This window comes from Amphiura filiformis, chromosome 12, assembly GCF_039555335.1.
Source record: "Amphiura filiformis chromosome 12, Afil_fr2py, whole genome shotgun sequence".
Classification (NCBI taxonomy): Eukaryota; Metazoa; Echinodermata; class Ophiuroidea; order Amphilepidida; family Amphiuridae; genus Amphiura; species Amphiura filiformis.
Window position 1 is genome coordinate 42768618 of NC_092639.1, and position 11466 is coordinate 42780083.

Consider the following 11466-nt stretch of genomic DNA (forward strand, 5'->3'; position numbering starts at 1 on the left):
TTAAAGAGATTTGCAATAATTTTTTAAAGATCATCCAAAATTGTTCTATCGGGGGCTAATTTATAGTTTTGTTGTTGGATATCCATATTTCGCGGTTAATGGTTCTTTGTAGCCCCGGCGGAGCAAACTAGTTGGATGTCCATATTTTGCGGTAAGTGGTTCTTAATTGTAGCCGTGCGGGGCAAACTAGTTGGATATCCATATTTCCCGGTTAGTGGTTTTTTGTAGCCCTCCGGAACAGTTGGATATCAAAATACTAGTTTCTAAATTCTATGGGGTCAAATATTTATCAAACTTTAATAGCTGAAACCCACAGTTCAGATATGGTGCGGAAACCGCTGTAGGTATGAACAGAGGGCACTATTTATGCTGTATTTTCCACATCATAACAATTGAATATAAAACGAAATTAAGCTTTGACACACGTACTATACGTCCACTCGACAAGCATAGGCTTGGAAAGATTTGCATCAACAGGGCATTGCGGACATTGCCCGAACGGTTTTAGTGTTATTATTAAAAAAAAAAGGCGGGGGGGGGGTGATATTCGATCCCCCAAGTTATTGTGACCCCAGGCCCTGGGTTCGGTAGATTTTGAATGAAAAACTATGAAACCTTTTCTTGGCTCTCGTAATATGATTTCGATTTTCAAGAATGCTGTATTTCTTACCACTGTTCAGTTTGATCATATTGATTGATGTTGCCATATTTAACGACCTCTAACTTTCGGTAATAAGCCAAAATAAATCAATGCAATCGTGTACATGGTGTATGAGATATTTGGGCGCGATGACAACAATTTAGAACATAATTGGCCACTTCTGAAGTGTGCATTTAAGATGCTGGTATGTCGATATTATTTTAACAATTGAACTTGTGAAGTATAGAGGGTGTTTTTGCGTATAATTATATTTTTAATGGTCAATATATTTTCAATTTAGAAGTTTTAGTTTGTTTTACAATTTGTTGATATGATATAAAAAGCACGTATAAGTCTATAATTGTAAGAGTGTTGGAGCATCTTAGTGTTTATAATTGCGAAACGCCGGAGAAAATTTGAGTGATTTCCTGCATCAAGAATATGGCGGCATAATAGATTGGCAGTGGAAGTAGACTTTGGGTAAATAAACCTGGTTGCGTTGCTAATTTCACTTATTATTTTTTTAAACTTTGGCAAAAACTCGACCGAGTTTTTTTAATAGAAAATACACATTGAGACGTGCAGCAATCTCCGTGCAATTTAAGGTATACGATGGATTTTTCAAGGCTTGGTTCCAGAGGGGAGTAAGTTAATAATAGAAACAGCCATACAAAAAATAATGAATTCACTTAGGCGTACTTAGTATACCAATCCACATGTACACACAATACTATAATAGTTGCGACATAGAATATACATGAGTATAAAAATTGGTATTGCAAAATAACACAAAGTTTAACCCTGCCTGGCACTATCCACCAGCATTGATTCATGCCCTCTGTCATCTAGTTATATGATCAGATGTTCATCAATGACGGCGGTATCCCATGCCAGTGTTTCTATTAAATCAAATAATTTTTTCTTTATGTATGTATAATGTCTTCATTTGCCCGCAACATTTATTGCCTATGCAAATTGTTTACATCTTTATCACACATCACTTTCAGTTTCATACATCAAATGAAATAGACATATTAGTATATTCTATTTAAGATATAAATTTAGATCTAGAAACATTTTAAATATATCTCTCCGTTTCTTGTATGATACTGTAATGTAAGGTACACGATCTCATTAAATATTGTAAATATACAGCTGATGAACTGATTCAAAATATGAAAGCTTATGAAGATTTGTTGGTTTGTGTGTCATTTTGTGTGATTCACCGCTAAGGGGGATCTTCAATCGCCCACCATGAGCTACCATGAACCTTTAGGATAGCAACAGAGGGTAGCAGGTACGGCGCTGTAAATCGCAAGTTTTAATCCAGGGTTTTTATTGCAGGGAGGTATCAATATGATTGTAGGCTAAGGGAGTGTTCATAAATAAATACTTGGGTAGCTTTGCGTCGGGTGTCTGGTTCCCTGTCATAAAATGACCTTAATACAGAATATTGAAAAGAATCAATTCCCCACACGTGTATCAACTTAAAGTCATAATGTACGAACTTCTAATATGTACTTGGTTAACTGTATTCAAGGTAGGCCTACTAAAATAGTGTCTTTTAATACTGATACTGGCAATTTGCAATTTTACACTATTTTTAGCCCCAAATCAAGCTGTATTTACTGACTAAAAAATAGGAAGAAGAAGAAGAAAAAAAAGGTTCACTTGGCAATTCTTGACGATTTCTGTCTCGTAGATGGAACTTGCCAACACGGTAAAGTTGTCTGGGTGGACATTCTGCTACGCTAACCGGCTGCTCCAAAATTAAGCTGGGGCTTTTTAAAGCCCCAGCATGTATCTTACATGTATTTTGGCCCATTTTAGCAAGTTAAAACCTGCTAAAATGGGCCAAAATACATGTAACTCGGACCCTACTAGCTGCTACTACATGTATAGACTGGGGCTTGTCTCAAACAGACAAGGTCACAGTGTAGACGGTGCGGGAAAAGGTGAAGTTGAAAATCATTTGAATTTTTTACTCCAATTGGCTTACAATACTTGAAAAAAGAAGACTTAAAAACATAGTACCCCTCCCTCCTAATATTCTGAACAATCCCTAGCTTCAGGTAATCGGGTCTGCTACACAAAACGCACGTCAACATCGAATCCGAAAATCATGGCTACCCTTGCTAGTTCCTATGACTACGTAGTTTGTGGATCAGGAAGCGCTGGAGGAGTGGTCGCAGTAAGACTATCTGAAGATGACAACATCTCAGTTCTGCTTCTGGAAGCAGGTCCCTCCGATATGGAGTGGCCCTCCACGCATATTCCTGCAGAGGCGGCTACTTTACAAAAGACAGTCATTGACTGGAATTTTAAGGTGAGCTTTTGTTTTCTTCCTCAAATGTTTTATATTTATCATGTTTATGTAAAATAAAATTGGTATTTTGAAAAAGCTTCAGAATATTTTGTTACGATACAAAAGGCATGTATTTGGTCCCGATTTGCATGATTTGCGTGTTGTTAATTTGCGTGTTGTTCCACTTTAAAGAAAAAAATGGATTTTGATATCGTCACCTTATACTAGCTCAATTGCCAAAGTCATAAGTCTATATTTTTTTAGCAATCTGAGATTTTGTCCTAAATTATCTTTTCATCAAGAGACCTGCGGTAAGAATACCAAAATAATTATTCGCTCTAAGTGTGCGGTAGCTAAATCAAAAGAATATAACTTTGCCTATAGTAAAAAAAACCCGAAAAGCATTGGAAAGACAAAAGTAGTAATCGACAATATTTTAAATTTTTGCATAAATTAGCTCTTCATTATCATGAAAGACACTTGTACAAATGCATATTCATCGACATTATGTCTTTAAACATGTTAAAGGTGATGTAGCCAATAAATCAAAACAATAAACATAATTGCTTAAGTTAAGCATGTTATGCAAACAGTTTCATTTTCCATTTTTTCTCACAAATATTAGGCCTGATTTATTTTAATAAGTCGTGCAAACGAAAGCTATTTAATTTGGTTCTAATTCTATTTGGTTCTACAAAGAATAAGTCCGAGGTCTTGTGTTCGGTGCAAACACAGCTTTTGATAATTGACGAATTATTATTATTATTAATTATTATTATTATTATTTACATATTGTTCTTTTCATTTTAGTGTGAACCCCAAGCCAATGCCTACAAAGCTTACACAACCTGTCTCTGTTCTCGTGGAAAGGTACGTTGTGTTACATTTCCAAATATGAGTATGTTTGGGGCGTAACTCAGCATGCTCAGTAACACAAGGTTCGATTAAGATCTAAATTGACCAGATATTGAAAAGATCAACACCTAGAAAACATACTTTTTTTAAATTATTAATATTGATAAATGTTGCGTTTTTTAAATTAATTATTATTAATTTTGAAATTTTGAAATTTAAATTGGTAAATGACCGATTTCTATAGGCTAATACATAATTCAGCGTCCACTCCTAATGGTAAATGTTAACACCTTGATCACGAGCAATCGAGTCATATTTTGGCAAATTTCTAATTTGTTTACGAAGATTCATTATGGTTTCAGGTCGGCTGATTCCACGATTAAGAAGGGTGTGCCCGGCAATCACAAACCCTAGCTACGCCTACGAAATGCCCTTCGCGCCAGGATAACCGGCATGCTTTACTTTTTGGTCATTCGGGGGAACACGGTATATCTGCCCAATTCATGAAATCCTGCGCACGCCACTGATCGTCGATCGTTTTCTTTCAGGTTTTAGGTGGATGTAGCTCACATAATTATATGTCATTTACAAGATGTTCATCTGCTGATTACGATTCCTGGGCTAAGGCTGGCTGCACTGGTTGGAGCTGGAAAGAACTGCTACCGTACTTTCTAAAAACAGAAAACTGCAAATGGTATTAGATTACTAATTTTACTTCTACTTTTTTTCAATACTGGGTTCGGGGTTCAAGATGGCTTACCAAGAGTTACAGGCTGATAAACCAAATAACTTAGTTTAAACCCTAATTCTTACCCCAACCCTATTCTTCCTAATCCTAACCTATAACCTAAGCCCTAATCCTAACCATGAATCTAACCATTACAATCCTAACCTGAAATGCCATAAAGTAACCTTTAACCTTGAACCTTTTTCGGACTTATGGCCCTTCGGATTATAAACCTAAATAGTAAAAATAGAAGTTTGGGGAAAATGTGCCTTTTTATGAAAAAAAGGGCAAAAAACAAGATGTTTTGTAACAGTTTAACCGATGTATACTTTCTTGTAGAACTCATCATGAACAACACCTCATCACGAATACCCTTTCAGGCTGGGAAATAAGAAGGGGTTACATTGTGAAAAAAAAATAGCCCCTGGTTGCCCTGGTTCACAGCATTTTACAGGAAACTAGTGTCTATTTTCAATGAACCAGGGCTATTCAATGAAATTTGTTGTGTACATTTTGATACCTCACTCAATCAGGCTGGGAAAATAAGAATCGCCGGACCAGGGACTATACCGTAGCCCCTGGTTCACAGGGTTTTGCAGGGAACCAGGGGCTATTTTCAATGAACCAGAGGCTAAATGGCCCCTGGCCCCCACTTATTTCCCAGCCTGTCACCTTTTCCTTCTCCAAGCTGATTTTACATGTTTTAGGGAGTTATATTATTGAGAACACGTTTTAAACAAGGTCATGGTTAGAAGTTGAAAATATATTCCCAACTTTTGTCCATGGTTGTAATAATAAATTTCTTATCTTTTTTATCATACATGTACCCTGATCTGATGTGAACAATGACGTCGATAGTCCGAAGCTTGTAGGATCTGCGTTCCACAACACCGGAGGTCCATTGACGATAACTCACCGAGGAACACCACTAGGTGACGCTTTTGTCGACGCAGGTACTCGTATAAGATATTGTTATATAATTTCTTATTATTACTGAGAAAACACGATACAGTACGTGTCGTTGCTTAAAACGTTACGTTGCGTTACGTTTAGAAGTTGCGCAGTACCATACGCCTTGCCGCTAACCGTCGTTCATCCGTAAGGGGCATTCGTACGTACATGTACGTATGTACATCATGAGGATGTAGACCTACGTTCACATCTAAACATAGATAGTAGCTGATAGTGAAGAACTGTGATCTACACCAACGCTTGTGCGTTCATACTATACTAAATACAGAATGCTTCCATTTTCAATGTCAGCAAAATTATTGGATGTCAAATGATTAGTTCGTGTCAATTTATCCAAACGTTATGTATTATTGGCTTATCTTGAGTACACATTAAATTGTCGTCATTAATCGACGATACCAAGTCATAGTCGAAAGTCGCGACTATCGCTATTAATATTTATCAAAACTTTCAAACAAACTAACAACTGCACCATTTTATAAGAATGATAAACGTCCTTTTGTTTATTATATACGCAAAGGTGTTGAACTTGGATTTAAACGAGTGGATGTGAACAGTGGTGACATTGTGAGTATAATAATAACCCCATGGCAAGAACATTTGTTTTCGAATCGACAATTTGGTGTTTTATGAATTAAAATAAGCGTACAAACTCCTTTGAGTAAATATAAACTGTAAAGAAACATAATAATTATTCTTAGTGAATGGTGATATATTTTGGTAAATGACCTTATAGCCAAAGTGAGGGTCGATTTTGAAAATTAATGTAGCCATATTTAATGATTGCGCGCATGTTTTCTATATTTTGAGATATCAGTGACGGTAAATAATGCAGAAATACTCAAATTATGAAACTAAAACCGATAGAAGGCATATATTCAAAAGTTGCAACCCTGTTGAGTTTTATGAGTTAAGTGCCGGGGCTTCGCTACGGCAAGTGTTGGCTATAATGTTGACGGATAATGGACAATTATGGCATGCGTGATGTTAACAACCTAATAACATGTGTAAGAGAGAGATGCTGCTCAGAGTACACCTGTTGGTGATGACAGATCAGGATTAAAGCCTGCTACAGGAAGTCCTGTTCTTGACGGTCCCAGGAAGGAAAGGAACAGCACCCCTTTAAGGAAGCCAATAAATATTGCTACATGGAATGTACGCAGTATGTCAGGAGGAAAGATTGAAGTTGTGGAGAAGGAGATGGTTGCAAACAATATTAAGATCCTAGGAGTAACAGAGTTGTGGTGGCTTGGACAAGGGAGGTTCACTACAGATGATGGAAGTATGTTTATCTATTCTGGAAAAGATACTGGAAGGAAACGTGGAGGTGTGGGTTTCATAATAGAAAGAACCACAGCCAAGTGCGTTTTGGGATATAATCCAATAAATGAAAGAGTGATGACTGTAAGACTGCAAGGACATCCTTTAAATATATCTATCATACAAGTGTATGCACCAACATCAGATGCATCAGAGAGTGAGATGACAGACTTCTATGAGATGGTACAAGGAGTTATGGATAGTATACCTAGAAGAGACTTACTCATCGTACTGGGGGATTGGAATGCTAAGATTGGCAAAATGAAGGAGAAAACTGGGTGTATAGGCCAATATGGACTTGGGATCAGAAATGAACGTGGAGACAGACTGGAGGAATTTTGTGAAGCTAATAACCTAGTCATTGGGAACACGTTATTTCAGCATCATCCACGGAGACTGTGGACTTGGATGAGCCCAGGAGATAGAACAAGAAACCAGATCGATTACATCATGGTCAGGAAGAGGTGGAGAACATCACTCCAAAATGTCAGGACACGACCAGGCGCTGACTGTGGTAGTGACCATCAGCTACTTGTAGCCAAAGTAAAACTAAAACTGAGAGCTAAGAGAGACAATGCACCACCTACCAGGTATGATGTTGACAACATTCCCACTCAATATTCAGTAGATGTGAAGAACAGGTTTGATGAGTTACTGAAAGTTAATGAAGAGGAGCAGACCCCAAATGAATTGTGGGAAGACATGAAAGAAGCAGTCCAGAGCACAGCAAAGAAGTACATCCCTAGAAAGATGAAACGGAAACAGCCGTGGATCTCTCAGCAGACCTTAAACCTAGCTGATGACAGGAAGAGAGCAAAGGCAGATGGAGGAAAGGAAGAATGGGCACGCTTAAACAAAGAGGTCTCCAAAAGTGTTAAGGAGGACAAAAGAAACTACATCGAAAGGAAGTATGTGGAAATGGAAAGATGTAAGGGTGACTCAAAAATAGCTTTTGGTATTGCCAAAGAACTTACCAAGAAGTGGACCCCCAGGATGGATGTTATAAATGATGAGAAAGGTAACACTCTTACCGAAAGTGTAGACATCAAAAGGCGATGGGTTCAGTATAGTTCCCAGCTGTTTGAGGCACAAGATGACAAGGTGTATGTACAGTGTGAAACGAGTGAGGAAGAACCTCCACCATTGAGATCTGAAGTTGAGCTTGCCATGGAACAAATGAAAAATGCTAAGTCACCTGGCATTGATAATGTACCTTCTGAGTTGTGGAAGGCAACTGGGAAAGAAGGGATAGACCTAATGTGGCGTCTATGTGGTATCATCTGGAAAAAGAAGAAATGGCCGAGAGACTGGTGCAGGGCAGTATTTATTCCACTGCCAAAGAAGGAAATTTGAAAGAGTGTGCCAATCACCGGACCATCAGCCTGATTTGTCATGCAAGTAAAGTGCTTCTGAAGATCATCATCAAGAGAATGAAGAACAAAATGGAGCAGGAAATATCTGATGAGCAGGCAGGATTTCGTGAAGGAAGGGGTACTAGGGACCAAATTGTCAATATCAGGAATGTGATTGAGAAATGCAGAGAGCATAGACTTCCTCTTTACATGTGCTTCATAGATTACAGTAAAGCTTTTGACTGTGTTAGCCACCCTCAGATGTGGGAAACTATGAAAAAGATGGGTTTTCCAAGTCATCTTGTGGATCTGATCAGCTGCTTATATGAAGACCAAGAATCGGCAGTCAGAACAAGTAGTGGAGACACAGATTGGTTCAAGATTGGAAGAGGCTTACGACAGGGCTGTGTGCTATCACCAAACCTATTTAACATCTACTCTGAAGACATAATGAGAACAGCTTTGGAGGGGTTTGAAGGTGGAGTGAAGTTTGGCGGTACAAGAATTACTAACCTGAGGTACGCCGATGATACCACTCTTATTTGTAGCAGCAGAGTAGAGCTGATTGATCTTTTGAAGCGCATCAAAGAGGCCAGTGAAGAAAAACACCTTCTCCTGAACACAAGGAAGACAAAAATAATGGTTGTAGACAGAGAGAGAAAAAGTGATGAGTTTGTGATAGATGGACAACAGATTGAGGAGGTGAAGCAATTTGAATATCTGGGTTCAATGATTAACAACAGTGGTGACAGCACAACTGAAATTAAGAGAAGACTGGCTATTGCAAGGACAACTGTGCAGGGCATGTCAAGCATATGGAAAAGCAGAGGCCTATCCATTGACCTCAAGGTACGCCTACTTCGTGCAACTGTGTTTTCCATTGCCACTTATGGATGCGAGTCTTGGGCTATGACCAAGAATGATAGGAAAAGAGTAGATGCTTTTGAGATGTGGTGTTACAGGATGCTTCTACGAGTGACATGAAAAGACAGGAGAACAAATTCCTGGATCCTTGACAAGATTGGTACAAGTCTAACCATCAGAAGCGGCATAATGGAGAGAAAGCTGAAGTACTTTGGCCATATTGTCAGGAAACATGGAGGTGTAGAAAAACAGATTTTGCAAGGGGCCATGGAAGGCAAACGAGGAAGAGGACGTCCACCAACATCTTGGACTAATGACGTGAAGCTGGTTTCTAACCAGGGAATGCAAGGTGCAACACACTTGGCATCGGATCGAGTGAGATGGCGTACTCTTGTGAAGACCACAGCAGCGCTACACAGCGCCACCTGACACAGAGAAAAGAATGCAAGTTTTGAATTTTGTACCTTCCATCGATTTTAGTTTCATAAATGGGATATTTCTGTATCATTTGCCGTCACTGATACCTCAAATTGAAGAAAGCAGCCTTGCGGTCATTATAGTCAACTTGATTTGTTATTACAATCGCAAATTTCCAATTTGCGAGTGTTCTGTTTTTGGTCAGTTCTTCTTTCTTTCTTCTGTCAAACTTTTAATGAGCCATCGTAGCCATATGCTTTAAGCCAATGTGACCATATTTGGTCACAAGGACCATTGGGTGTGGGCACAAATGTTACATGACCAACTCGGGGTCAAAGGTCATCCAAAGGTCATTATAACCAAAATGTGATTTTCACTAAAAATGCTTCTTCTTCCACAAATTACATAACACAATGTCGTCACTTGCATACCTGCATCGCCTTTAGCCAGTGTCTAAAAGTTGTACAAAGAATTGGGGTCAAAGGTCATTAAGGGGGTAAAATCTTGCAATTGCATTATCTCAACATCCGTAAGGGGTATGGGGCTCAAACTCAGTGACAACAAATCTCATGACCAGGGAAACATTTTACAGGGGTCAGGTCAAAGGTCATGCAGAGGTAAAATTTAAGAAATGCATTTTCTGTACATCTGTAATGGGTACGGGACTCAAACTCTGTGACAACAAACTTAATGACCAGGGGAATATTTTGGAACACTTTGCAGGGGTCAGGTCAAAGGTTATCTTGGGTCAAATCTTACAATTTCCTTCTCTGGACACCTGTAAGGGATATGGGGCTCAAACTCAGTGACAACAAATCTCATGACCAGGGGAACATTTTGTAGGGGTCAGGTCAAATTTTAGAAATGCATTTTTTGGACATCTGTAAGAGGTACGAGGCTCAAACTCGGTGACAACAAACTTAATGACCAGGGAGAATATGTTGGAACACTTTGCAGGGTCAGGTCAAAGGTTATCTGGGGTCAAATCTTATACCGTAATTTCATTGTCTGTAAGGGGTATGGGGGCTTAATTTCGGTGACAACAAACCTCGTGACCCGGGAAACATTAAGGTCAAAGGTCAGGTCAAACGGCCATTAAAGGGTTACATGCCTTGCGATTGTCTGCGCTCTGTGAGCGCAAATTATCTCTAGTTTATATATTATTTTTTGTGCTTACACTAGTAATCATTACATCTTCTCTGCTCTAGTCTTCCTCTATAACTTTAGCCATTTAATGTTTTAAATTTTGAGCTTAAATCAGTTTCCTCTGTTTTCTCCATATTAACCAAGTAGAAACATTGACATAATTATTATTGTTATCTTAAAACCTTCTCACAGATTGGGTTTGGTGATTTCCCAATGACTATAGATGAAGACGGCAAACGAACCAGTGTAGCACGTACTTATATTCATCCTGCCATGGGGAGGAGCAACCTCACTGTGTTATGTAATTCTATGGTCACGAAGGTAATGAACACTTGTTAGAATTTAACCGTTTTTTAGTGTACAGCACAGTGTTGTATGCATATGACTAACAAAGACGTATACGATGCGTTTACTCTATGCCATGCGGATCAAAGTTATATCGAATTTGCCAGATGACAATTACTATTTTCAGATGCTTTTTTTCCTTAAAAATTTTGTAATTTCTAACCTTTTGGTATGTTTTGTCAACAAGATTAACATTGAAGATAAGAAAGTGGTTGGTGTATCTTTCCGTACCAAGGAAGGCGATAAGGTGGTTAAAGTGAACAAAGAAGCGATCGTGTCAGGTGGATCCATTAATTCCCCGCAGGTAAATATATCTGTCTCATGTATTCCTGTAGTGTTCTGCTTTGTAATTACCAGGAGATGATGCGTTTCACCTTAGGATCGGACTGATTTAAATACAACAAAAAATACCCTAATAGTAGATACTTTATCATGTTACTCTGGAAGCAAAATGTTTGACAATCACTTTGCTTTTAATTCAAAGTATATGTTATGTGTGTTTACTACGTTTATATTTGACAAG

The 11466-nt window shown here is 38.4% G+C and overlaps 1 protein-coding gene across 3 annotated transcripts; it reads left to right on the forward strand.

The window, feature by feature from the left end:
* The first annotated feature begins 42 nt into the window (after positions 1-42).
* On the forward strand, positions 43-11324 carry LOC140166238 (4-pyridoxate dehydrogenase-like). Of its 3 annotated transcripts, none has more exons than XM_072189640.1 (8): positions 43-1761; positions 2707-2966; positions 3756-3815; positions 4349-4494; positions 5386-5480; positions 6020-6066; positions 10791-10919; positions 11131-11324. In XM_072189640.1, exons 2-8 carry the CDS (start codon positions 2763-2765, stop codon positions 11305-11307), a joined length of 858 nt encoding a protein of 285 aa, XP_072045741.1. In that variant the 5' UTR covers positions 43-1761; positions 2707-2762; the 3' UTR covers positions 11308-11324. The 3 variants fall into 3 exon arrangements, with proteins under 3 accessions (XP_072045741.1, XP_072045739.1, XP_072045740.1); XM_072189638.1 differs by lacking the exon at positions 43-1761 and adding an exon at positions 1771-1937; XM_072189639.1 differs by lacking the exon at positions 43-1761 and having other exon boundaries at positions 1958-2966.
* The last annotated feature ends 142 nt before the right edge of the window (positions 11325-11466 follow it).